Raw genomic sequence first — 13,449 nt, forward strand, 5'->3', positions numbered from 1 at the left:
CACTTAAAACTGGCTTTGCAAGGCTGCTCCACAAAAAGGGTTTCTCAAAGGAGTGAAACAGAAGTGAGAAAAAAGGAAACATAGCACCCATGGTCCTGACAGCCGAATACCTAAGCTGAGGGCAAAAGGAAACCAAGGGCATTTAGAAAGGTCCAGGAATATTCAGATTTACCCCCAAACAGTGTAAAAGTCAGGTCCCAGGCTTAGCTGACTGTAAAGTCTAGCAGAATATTTCAGCTGGAGCAAATCTAGTTCATCAGTATGAAAAAGTTTCTCATAAAATATTATTTCAAGAATTAGAAATATTAATATGCTCTTTATTTGTAATAAAATGCAAATCATAAAGGTACTAACCATAATGATTACATCAATCAATCAATCAAAACTGTGAACATTTTTATGTTGCAAGACCATTTACATTGTTCTCAATTACTGAGCATAACTATGGGTTAAGACGTTACTTTGAATCAAAGTCTGTAAGTTTGTAATGCCCCATTTCAGGCTCTTTAGATCTTCTTCTAGAGATGTATATCCGTAATGCATGTATGTGCAGTTGTGTATAAAGAATAAACGTATAAAGTAAATCATATACATACATGTATGCACAGATCTATGTGATCTACTTGATTGATTGATTCTTATATAGCAACACCAGAATCTCCCCCAAACAGTAATTTATCTGCAATACACGCACTAGCAATTCTAAAAATGTGTATTAAAAATTCCTTGCACTATCTAAACTCAACATTGTAGCTGAAGTTTGAGACTGAAAATGGCAGCTTCTCTCGCACTTGCAAATTGCTTTATGATTTTTTTTTTAAACTAGCTTTTCCCCACTGGTACCTTAACCTCAGATAAGATATAATAGTACCTACATTTCATTATGAGGAAACCAGAAAGCAGAGAGGCAGCAACCTGTCTGGGTTAAAATTGAAAACTGGGAGTGGAATTGCAGCCTCTGGAAGAGGGGTGGAGCCTCGCCTCACCCACAGAGGCCCCTGCAGCAGAGAAAGCCCAGCTCAGTGCGCAGACGCCAGTGTCTCCTGGCCCAGCCAGGGCAAGTGGTGGCACCTGTGCCATCTCGTTTGCGGGTAGAGTGTGCTCCCAATATGACCCTGGGAATAGAGGAGATTCCAGGTTTTAAAATGAAAATAAGGGGGTATTTCTTGTCTTTACATAAGAATTCTCCATAGAATTACATATAATAATCTACTCAGAGTTTAAAAAGAGTAACATTTAGGAAAAAATATTTGATTTCCACATGTTTTAAGGAACATGACTAATGCTTAAAGAGAGTCGAGCTTGTAAATAAAAAAGAATGTTGACTACCCGGCTTTTCCCAGGGCTTTGAGGAGAGCAGAGTAGGTTTCCAGGGAGCCAGCTTATTTAGTTTACTTTTTAGCACTATCTGCAGCAATATTTCAGAGTGAAATAAGTAAAATATCTGTTCCTTTTCATTTGGCAGCAGCAAAGATCTCAGGGGAAAAAAATAAATAAGAAATATGTAATCCCCAAGGTGTAATCCCAGGGTATGGAAACTCACTTCTCTTAAATACCTCCCTCTGGCATAACTGACTTTTCATGTGCATTTTAATAATGATATTTCAGCAGGTTGCTAGAGAATTTTTTTTCTTCTGTTGTTGTTGTTGTAAATTATGGTTTGGAAGAAAAGTGTTATAAATCTAATTACATTTTCACTTATATTAACAAGTCAGCACAATCTTCCAGCATGTTTACCAAGCAATTCCACTATTTACAGCTGACCTAATTGGTTGTGGGGTAGAAGCAATGAACAATATTTTATTGTCCTGATAGCTGCGCATGTGCTGAAGACAGCTACCCAGCAGCCCTGAAATTTTGCCTGCCTGGGTTTGCCTTCATCAACCAGCTGCAGAACAAGACAGGCAGCAGGGAGGGAAAGGGAAGTGGGCTCTGGAGTGGGGAGGAGAGCCATTTGTTAAAGATGCCTTTTCTTAATCCTCTCATGGTAAGAAAGATTTTCTTGATTATTTGGAGACTGTTACAGACTCAAAAACTAACTTGTTCTTGGCAAATTTGGATGAAAAGTTATAAATAATTGCATGAAAGCGAATAATACATTGCGTAAACATACCAGGGAAAGACCATATTGCTTCATGGGGAGACAGGAACTGGGTCTAGCTCTCGCGTTACTAAAGGTGAGTTCTGCTGCAGCTTTGTCACCCTTCAGATTTAAATTGAAATGACATTTATCTCTAAGTCCTCTGTCTTTCCTACTCATACTATTCATGTGAACACAACTGTAGGATGCTAGTAAAATTTTTGCAAAAAGCTACTTTGAGGTGAGTCTCCTGACCATGGGTTCAATTATTTTGTGGGACAATCCTGTCTCCTGCATCATGATAATTGCTAACATTTATTGAGGGCTTACTCTCTGCTAGGAACTTTGCCAAGAGTCTTACACATAATCTTCTCATCAGCCCCATGAGATTGGTGGTACCACTTGCTTTAAAGATGAAGGATCTGAGCCACAGAACGGTAAGTGACTTGTTCATGATCACATAGCATGGAAGTCACAGATCCAAAATCTGACCCTTGAAAGTCCACTTCTGGAACCCCTGCTGTCATCATGAGACCAGGCAGCCTCCTCTTTCATAACTCTTGCAGCAACCTAAAAACTAACACACCATAGCACACAATAGGCTTTGAGGTGTGGTCTTAGATGTTAGCCAGGAGGCCCTCACTGGACATTCCCTAAAATCATACCTCCCATTCTGGTTGATGCCTGAAATCCCCTAGTTAGGGATTTGTTCCTTAGCTGAAATCCTTGATCCGTGATTAAAGAAAAGCTACCCCGGGAAGGGTTAATATTTTAAACTTCTTCTTTTGCAAATGATGGTTCAAATAGTAGATGTTGATGGGGACAGTAAGTAGCTGGGGAGGGGTGTCAAACTGAGAAGGGGGATGGTGAGTCTCAAACAGAGGGAAAAGAAGGCAGAATGAAAAGTCAAGGGCAACTGCTGACTTCACGTTTTTTCCGTAGAAACTCTAAGTCATGTCCTTAGTGCCTGAATAGTTTTACTTAGGAACAGTGCCTAAGCTTCCCATCATCTTCACCTTGTCTTGCTGAGTTGGTCTTTTATATATGACCCTAAACCGACAAGGTCTCATTCCTGCCTTTTAGAAGATTATAAATGAGAAAAATGAAAACATGAAGAAACTAATTACTTAACACAAAAAATATATACACTCAGTAAATGGTCAGTTGTGGCATTGTCATTTTTAGTCCCATGCTGTGAGGCCTGCTTCCTCATCTTACCACCCAGCTAAATCAGTGGAAATTTCCGTACCCACAAGTCCTAGAAGAATTTGACTTCATTTTTCTTAAGACTTGTCCACAGAATCACAAAGAGGTTTAAAAAAGGCCTTTGTCCTTCCTTTATGACAGCTTTCTAAGCTAGTCAAACAGATGGGGTGTGGAAGACAAGAGTAATGGAAGGAATATGTTAAATTTTCCAAGGTATTACTCTGATGCTTTTATGAAGCCTGAAGTTTTTTGTCTCCTATTTTTAAGTAATAATAGTGAAGTACTGTTTGTTAATCTAAAGAATTCACTTACTCAATGCATACTTGATGAATTATTCCCATATACATAGTACTTTGCTGGAGTTGTGGCACATTGCTTCTTGGAAATCTGGTTTTTGTCTATAAGAACAAGACAAGAACTAGAAAAGAGGTATTTAGAGAGTTTAAAGGAAACTGCTTACTCATTCTCTCCAAATTCTTGTTCTTCTATTCCCTGCCACTCTAACTCTTTCATCTGTCTTTGGAACTCAGGCTCATTGTGCTTAAAAATATCCTTTCTATATGTGTTTGTGTATGTCTATGTCCCTACACCCATACTTATACCTATAACTCTATATGGATACATTTGTATTACTGTTTTCTTTGGACTTTGTATTAAGACTTGATGAAGATGCTCATGAAACCTCATGGCTGACACACTCCCTGCTAGCGATTCCTATGTAGCCAAATAACATCAGTTGAAATGAGAAAAGTATCTTTAGAGGTTCTGGAATCTTAGTTAGGAAATCATAGGACTGGAAACACAAGTGCTATTTGGATTCTTAGAGAACAGGAACTCTGAAAGATGAAAAGCTGGCTATACAATATTAAGTCAATGTGTATTTCTAGAAGATGATTTTAAATGCTATAGTAGGGACATAATAAGCATATAAGAATGAAAGACTCAAAGAATGCTTTTGATTTACTATTTATGGACTATATTTTACTCAAATAGAAAAGTCTATGCTTGTCTAGAGGGAAAGTCATTTTAAAAGCCTAATAGAAAAGAAATAAAACACCTGCTCAGATGATCTCATATGATCAGTTTCTGTAGGAAGCTCAGACAGGATGTGGAGAGAGAAGAAGTACCACGTATGGTGACATATCTAATCTTCTGCACCTGGAAAGACTCTGGAAGCTGGTCCTTAGTAGTTTAGACATTACTGAGTCTAGAAGATGGCATTTCTCTAGCCTGGATCATCTAGGGCACAGAATCCAATAAGGTATGCAGAACTGAGAGTAAAAATGGAAGGAGGGTCCAGCTTCTTTTCCTAAGACAATAGCGTGTGTGTGTTTGTGTGTGTGTGTGTGGTGAGGGGTCATAGTATCTGAAAGTGAGAGGTCCTAGGGACAGATGTGTCAAGAGTTGTGCCTGGGCATAAATTATATAGGGCAGGGAGTGGGTGTGCCAGAAGAGAGAGAATTTCCCTCAGTTGGATGGATTTCCCTATGTCCTCGTGATCAGTGTACCTCCTATACTAACAAGCTTCTGGCCTGGCAGAGGATATCCTGGCAGTCTTTCTCAATGGACTGTAATTTACTCAGAAAATGAAGACTGCCATGGGATCAGTTGTGCTGAAAGGCATTGGGAAATAGCCAAGGTAGGAGCTGGAATTGCCATGAAAAGAGTGTTCTGGAGGGGGAATGGCAAGTTACAGGCAGACTCAGATGTGGCAAAGTGACTGCACCATGGGAGGTACTGCATTATAGATCCTCACTGAAAACCCTGTTGACATGTTCCATTGAGCTGATAGTCTATGGATGGTGGGTGGTAGACAGTAAATGAAATTTTGGAAGGTCTTAAACTTCAAACCCTCTCTCCCTGAATGTGACAGAAATTGGTTGCAAAAGCATGGAAATCTAAGAACCAGGGAAATGATGGCAGAGGCGGGTGGGGGAACAGAACGACAGCAACATGAACCATTTTTCACTTGCTCAATTTTTACTGCATGTTAGACACTATAAGAACTTAACCTGTTTTATCTCATTCAATCCTCACAACACTTCAACTGTTTAGGTTCTAATATTATCTCTAAGCTGCAGATGAGGAAAATTAAGCTTAAAGACCAAAGAGGATGGTGATCTAGGCCTCGCGCCTGCCATAGGGGCAAGGCTCACGGCTGACATTGGTGGGCCACTTGAACTTTAAAGAACTGAGCTGAAAATTAGGAAAGAGAGAAAGTAATATCCATAGTCTCTGGTATCACTCAAAGAACATGGAGAGTATGAAGATGAAGTTGATATGATCTTAGTCATAAGTTTCACAAAGACACAAAGTGGGAAGGGTGGTTATGTGGGAAAGTACTTAGATTTCAGTATAATCTAGGAGTTGAATTCGGCAGACGTGGAGGGAGGATTTCTAGGGAAGGGCTGATGTGTCCAAAGAAGGCAAACCTTTCTGTCAGAAATGGTTTCCTCTCTTGACCCAGAGCTATCATGCACCGCCTGAAAATTTCTGCCTCTCTTTGAGTTATTGGTTAGATATCTATCAGTATCTACTTGAGTTTATAAACACCTACTTTTCAAAATCTGAATGACTTAGTGCGGTTATTGTATTATTGGTCAGTCCACAACATAACATGAATTAGTTGTATCTAAGTCTTTTTTTTCTAATATCTAATTAAAGTCATTTTTACTGAAAAAGTGAATTTTGATAAAGAAGAGGCAGAGAATAACAAGTAACTATAGAATAGTAAAATGGGCAAAACCCTGCGAAGCTGATGTGAAGTAGGCTGGCCACAGTATATCAAAGAAGTTGGAAGAGAGGGCAAAGGGCTCAGGGAGTGGCTGAGATGCATTTTTATTTATTGTAAAGTTTTGCATGGGTCTCTCTCTATCACCTTGAAAATAAAGAGAGAATATTCATCTTCACTCTCTCATATTACACGACCCCTTGATTTAAGGACACGGAATTCAGGTGAATAGAGCTAGTGTTTGTTTATTTATTCAACAAACACCTATTTAACTACTGTCTATTAAAGGGCTTTTGTGTGCTAGTCTGAGAAGCTAACTGCTATTTATAGCATTGCTTATTCTATGGAAACAGAAAGACACTAGGGATGCAATGAAATATTGGACTATAACTTTTGTGTAAGTTACGGCTGTCTGTATTGCTTCAAGTGCTAAGAATAGAAGAGAGCTGTTTCTGAATTTCCCAGAAAACCCACTGGTGACCTGAAGATTACATCTTTAAAAGCATCAAGCCCATTGTCAGCAAAACTATAAATAATATTATGCTGTTTTTGGTATGTGAATGTAGTACTATTAAAACATCAAAAATGGATCACAAATAGCACATTCCATACATTTTACATTTTTTTCCCCCAATAATGCCTAGTTGTCTCTCTTAAGCCTTCAAATGTATTTTACCACTCATTGTAGCTACCTAAGACATATGTTTGCCGATTTGCTAACTGGAGTTATCTTTACCCTGCAAAAAAAAAAAAAAAAAAAAGAGTAATAAAGAATGAAACAAAAAATTCCAACCCTAGTCTCCAGTACTAAGTGGGAGTAGGATCTGTGATTCATCTCATTAACACTGTACTTAAATCAACTGAGTTAAGCAACTACATTGATGAAATATCACAGAAATTCACCCATACATGGCATTCGTCTGTTGAAGTGCACACCACCATCTGATCAGCAGTATGACCCTGATTGGGTTTTTTTTTAAGCCTCTAGTTCATGTGAACATATCTTGCTTTTAAATTAAGAGGTGTAAGTGAATTAAGCATCATCTTTGGAGAATACTTGGATGGGTAACTATCACTACCACAGGGCTTTACGGGCTTTTGAAGCATATTCAGGGATTCCCCCAGTCAGATAAGGGCTGATGTGCCCAGTCTGTGGATGGACCAGGGCATTTGGATCAATTCTCCCTTTGGGTGCTTGCTTTAGACCATTTCCTTATTTATCATAGACAATGGGGGAACTAAAGACAATGGGAAAAATGCCAATAAGTTAAATTGTTTTGTTTTTATGGCTTTGCTAAAGAACAGTGAGAAAAGTCAGTGAAACTGAATGGTTACAATTACATTCAAGGATTTTATGTGGCTTTTGATTATCTGTGACTTGCCTTCCACTATTACCACAGAGAAGTCATGGGAGAGAATAAGTGAAGCATAAATGTGATTGGAGCACTCTACGTGTTATCACCTATGTTGTCTTTATATTCTCAAAACAATTTTCAAATTTGAATCATGTTTTTGTAGCAACTTCGCATTAACATAAACATAATGTACAGACATCTATACACACATGTGCAATACTAACAGCCAAGAATATATTCTTAAGAAATGTGAGATATTTCTTATAGCACTCCTCCATGCATTCTCACCTCTATTCAGGCTAGCTGGTACATGGAAGGTGCCACATTTTCCCACATGCCTTGCCCATGTCACATCCTTCACAGGAGGTGAGATTCTCACTCTCTTCTACCTTTCCAAATCCTACCTCCCACAGGCAACTTTCTGGAACAATCCATCCAGCCGCCACTGACTTCTTCTTCCTTTGACCTCCTGCAAGAATCACCAATGTAGCACTTGAAGGAACGCTGCCTTATTCGGCCTCTGATTTATTTCATACGAATTCATCTTGTTTACCCAACTAGATTGCATGGAGGTTGAAATATGATTTCTATATCTATAAACACATCAGGCACAGTGCCTACTTAGCACATAGAGGTACTTAATAAATACCTATTTATCAAGCATTTTAAAAGAAGACAAAATTATCTGTAAATCCTCAAGCTAGTCTGACTCTGTTGTGTTTTCATTAAGAGTGAGGCAAAATTTGAATTTCTAAAATTCCATAGCACCTTTCCTCCAAACAGTTCCTAATCCTTCCCCACAGATTATATCAGTTTCATAAAATCCTGGAGTGGAACGCAAGGAAGGACAGAAACTATAACTCCTAGGACTTTTATATTCCTCTTAGAAAGTGCACACATGAATGGTGGCACCTTTGGTGGCTCACACATTTGACACCTGCCTCACCTGTGGTAGAGGTACAGTAAAACCTCTGTTAACCAGTCCCATTTATACAGAATCTTCAAATAAGCAGAGGCATGATCCTTCACATATTAAAAGAGGGAAAATAGCAAAAACAAGATCAAGGATTTATTTCAAAATCCATATCCTTAGAAAGCTCTGCACTTATTACATATTCCGTCCGATTTCATACACCTTCCTAGATATAATAATTGATAATTTCAATAATAAACATTTCATGAGCACTTACTTCCAGCCAGAAATCAAGCAAAGTGCTTTAAATACCTAATCTCATTCAAATATTACAAAAAACCTACAAAGTATTCACTACTGTTATACTCATTTAAGATAAGAAAACGGAGACACCTAGGAGTAAAGCAACTTGCACAAGATCACACAGCTTAGAGCCAGCCTTTGGATTCAGGTAATGCCAGAGCAGAGTGGCTGTGCTCTGCTACAATACAGTACTTACCTGTAGACAATCACAATTCTCAATCATTAAAGATTTTCCAGGTATATTCTAGCTACTAAACTGAAATGTTGCCAACACGTTAGATCAACCCTCTATTTAAAATCAACTAAACACATCACCCTTCATATCCAACCCTGTTAATCAGGTTTTAATGTACTAAAGATCTATATGGAAAAGAAAGTGGGGGAGGAAGAATTTGTTGACCCTATTTTATGAATTCAAAAATAAAGGCAATCTCATCATCAATTTGTTGGAAATAGGGCATGGATTAACAATAGAAAAGTAGTTTGGAAGTAGTTGAAATTTCATCCAAACCTACATTTCTAGAGGGCTTGAAAGGTGATCTGAAAGAAAACTGGGTAGAGAATCTTCAGTTATCACAGGTATAAATTATTTGAGCAATGTTGGGGAGAGGTACATTTGCTTAGTTTAGTGACATTGGGAGAAGTAAGGGTGAATTCATGTTGGTGAGGAACAATTCCATTGGCCAGTACAGGAGCTGATAAAGCAAATATTCTGTTTAAGTCAAATTTTTATTGCCCAGTGATTCCCCGAAAAACATAGGGGACCAAGGTTCTGTAAGGTCTTACTTGGCGTCAGGGCTGAAGTTTAATGGTGACTCTTGAAAATTCTGCCTTTCTGTACCAGGGAATTCCTTCAGGCTGTTTCTCTTTACCGCTACTGTTGCCCCTGCAATAGCATAACAATCTTAATGAGTTGGCATAATATCTCTCACTAAGGGATTTTTGGACCATTCCTACGGCTGGGACATTTCTAGGCCCTTGACTAGGGAGAGGCTGGTGATCCTTAGCTACTGACTAATTCTAAAAATGAAACTGTAGAGAACTCTTTAATTTCCTTCTACAGAGTTAGAAAGTGAGTGGAAAATGATTGTAAGGATTTCAATACCGTATACTATGGTTAGAATAAGTATCTATTAAGTTGCTAATGCACCTTTCTAATCCATCACTCCTCTCATCTCACCCAAGAGTCTAGCATCTGGGGATCCTTCCTGCTACAGGCAGGGTCTAGATCCACTACAGGACTCTAAAAAAGGATAACTATACAGGTCCCCTTCTCCTTTCTGCAGATATTGCTCAGGAAGCAATTCATTCTCCTTGGGTATTGCCTCCTTCTAGTTTATTTTTCCTTCAAGTTTTCCTTTATGATTGATTTTAACTTCTGAAGAATCTTGATCTTACATGGGATATGTCTTAAAACATTTGTGAATTTCCAAATCTGAAAATAACAAAAGCAAATAATTTTCCAATCTGCAAAATGTGCACGGTTTTGGGACTTCAAAAGGTGATTGTGAAGATAAATATAAGAATGTTTGAAATTTAATAATTAAATGAGCAACATGAAGTTACACCGAGATGGAAAACACTGACACATGAGCCATTACTTCTTCTTGCACCCATATCTTGGTATTCAATCGTGTCATTCTTATTCCAGAACCCAGATTCAACCTAGGAATCCTTTCAAAACACTGGGCTAGAAAGCCATTGTTGGTCCATAAGAATTGGCACTTGGTATTGTGATAAAAAATAACATTCTAAAGCATACTTTGGAAGTTAAATGCTTCTCTTTCACTCTTCAAGGACTCTGCGTTATCTGCTTGCCTGAATCTGATTGCTGAGTGACCAGAGATGGTGAGGTTTTGTGAGAAGAAGTTACCAAGGAGATGGACAAAGTCAGAGTAGCCATCACTGCTACTCCTTTTCTCCCGCCCACCCAAGTGGAGAAAAGAGACAGGACCTTTTCCTCCTGTGTCAATTTAAGAATCATCTCTTTACTTAGACTACTCAAAATTGGGAGTTCATGTGAAACAAGCTGTTAAACCCACATATCACCAGGTTTTCGACAATGGCAGACAGAAAGAACTGCAAAAACATCTTGGTATCCCTTTCTTTTCATGTAATTCTTTCTGAACCATTCTAACCCATAGAAAATACCAATTTAATCAAAACACACTTCAGGAAAAAGAGGAACATCCTTTGGATATGTGATTTGTCATCTTAAATCAGCAATAATTGCATCACACAGGTGTGCTAAGAGCTAGGTTTGGAATAAGATTGTTCCCTACCTGTAATCCTCAGAAGCCCTCACTTACATATGAAGGCTTGATGGGGGTTTTCAGGTTGACTGATGTTTCCTTATTTCGCGGTTACCTTTTGCCCTTGAGGGGATGACTCAGGAAGGAAACATCTGAAGAAAAATATGAGTGAGGACTAGTGTGTTACCAAGTGTCAGTCTTCAAAGGCTAGTCGGCTTAGTACATGTGATAGAAGCTGAGCTATGGAATGCAAAAGGCAACAGGCCCAAACTGGCTTGGGAACAATGGAACTTTCGGGAAGCCTCTGTTTTCTCAAAGCCTCAGTCTCCAGCCAACAACATTTGCCAGGTATTAAAAGAAGGGTGGGAGGGAATCAGTGGGTGAGGTGAATGCTACATACAAACGTCTCGAAATTTTTGTTGAAGCTTTGAATCTTCCCTTGTGTCATTCTTAATAAACTCTCTGCTGAAAACATGTTAATGATTTGTATAATTTTGGAAGCTTTCATAATTATGGGGGTATGTGCATGTATTTGGGGGTTGGAAAGATCAGTCTGTATGAGGATTGGTGAAGTCTCTGGGTGTGTGTTGGCTGCCTGAAGGTGAAAGATGAACTGGCCCACACGACCTCTTTGGTCCCTTCCAACTCTAAGTTATGTAATCCTAATGACCTTCAAAAAAAATCTAAGAGTGTTCCCTCAAAAGGTTGCAGATAAGGCAATTAAGAACGGGCAATAATTGATTATTGCCCTTCCCCCGAGTTTGAGTGCTGCTTCAAGCATTTGGGAAAGAAACAAAGAATAAAATAAAAATAAGAAGGCAAAGTCCCCTCTCTCAAGGCAGTAGACAAGCAAGTGAAGTTTCTCTGATTTCATTCTAAGGCAGTTTGATCATTTAATTTATTTATATTTTTATCTATCTACAGCTGACAGTAAGCAAGTAATTATGTTTTTACATTTTAGGCAAGGAAAAAATGGAATGGACTTTTGCCTAACACTGTAGCCAGACTGTTAATGTCTTGCCATGGCTTGTGGCTACCCAATGGATATTCTAAAGAAGTTTTCTGGATAAAACATTAGATGTCAAAAAAGACATAGCATCTAAGACCTGTGAATGACTGGGAAAAAACTGAAATTCCTATACATGGTCAACATTTTATCTTTCTTCTTCAAGAAGTGATTTCCTTGAAAGGTGCAGGCAAGCATTTTCTTTTCTTAACATATAAGATAGGACTGCATGTTAAGACATGCCTCATATATGATTTCCACATGGATAGCAATAAATCTCTTTCTCCCTCAAGAAATCTTATCATAGTTCAAATGAGTGAAAATAATTCCCATATTATTTGGATAATTCTGAATCTGTTCCAATTTACTAAATCGCTAACTTGTTGCAATTATTTACAAAATTTGCTATTTACCAATCATTGTGACACACATAAAAAGTGATACCGTGTATTCTGGATAAGAACTACTCCCCTTAGGAGCAGAAGAAGCAACAGGGAAACAGATCAAGCCAACACCTTATTCTTGTAAAAGTATGGATAATATATTCATCCATCTATTTTTTTATTTTTATATCCATTCATGATCGGAAATTTATTTCAAGAAAATCATTATAGCCATGAAAGATGGCACAGATTGGCACGAAAAGAGGCTAGATCCAGGGAAAGCAGCTAGTGTAATCATTGGGATGAGAAATAAATAGGGTCACAGCTAAGGTGGAGAAGGACACTGAGAACTAGAGAAAATGGAACCCCTTAGTCAGCTGTAGGATTAGAAAAACAATAGCAACTGTCATAAACACAGGCATACAAGATGTTGGTATACGGTCTTTGTGGATTTATTACCAAGTTGCTTTCCCTTTTATTGGCATTCAGTGGTCATGCGGTCCTTGACCCTGCTTTAGAGAAGAAAAGTCATACAGGAACACTTACTCTTTCTCCTACCTAAGACCATTGGTACAGGAGGAGAACTCGGACTGGACTTCAGGGCTGCTTAGCTAAGCCAAGCTGGGGGGATGAGCTGCTACATTCATGAGCGTAGTTATATCTCAAACTGTTGAGTTTGGAATTCTCCCTAGGGAATACTGGCTGGGGTGACTCTCTTCTTAAAGTGGTCAGTTAGTCTTGGATGTTTACGAAAAAAGTGACCCAGGGCGAAACCTAAAGAAAACTGTAATACAGAGTAATTCATGATTGGACCACCTATTCAAACCATTTTCTAATGTATCATCCTGTCCCTGACAACTTTCACACCTTTTCCCAATTTCCTTTTCAATAATTCCCCTTTCCTTTAGGTGTGACTCCATTGCAAAAATTAAAATTTTAATGAGGACTCTAAAATAATTCTCAAGGGGTGGAGATTAGGGGAATTGGGACACAGCTTTCCTAAGGGCCATTTCCATATAGCGCACTCCCTCCACCCCATCACATATAAAGATTGTTATGTACTCCTCCCTGCCCAGGTTGAAGACTACCACTCTAAAACCTTAGTGTTAGAGATTTCAGTGGTGAAAAAGCAGGCAATGAATTGGTTAGTTGGGGCTGGGAAAGTTCCTGCCCAATAACTTATCTAATTCTGTTAAGCAGAAAAGCAGAAAGACAATTAC

At 38.6% G+C, this 13,449-nt stretch overlaps 1 protein-coding gene across 1 annotated transcript in view; it reads right to left on the reverse strand.

The window, feature by feature from the left end:
• Positions 1-13,449, reverse strand: part of KCNU1 (potassium calcium-activated channel subfamily U member 1) — a 150,098-nt gene that overhangs the window by 56,230 nt on the left and 80,419 nt on the right. The window contains 1 exon segment of the mRNA XM_070499718.1: positions 9,375-9,474. Within this exon segment, the coding sequence (XP_070355819.1) occupies positions 9,375-9,474 (100 nt within the window).

The sequence above is a fragment of the Equus asinus genome, chromosome 27, assembly GCF_041296235.1.
Source record: "Equus asinus isolate D_3611 breed Donkey chromosome 27, EquAss-T2T_v2, whole genome shotgun sequence".
NCBI lineage: Eukaryota > Metazoa > Chordata > Mammalia > Perissodactyla > Equidae > Equus > Equus asinus.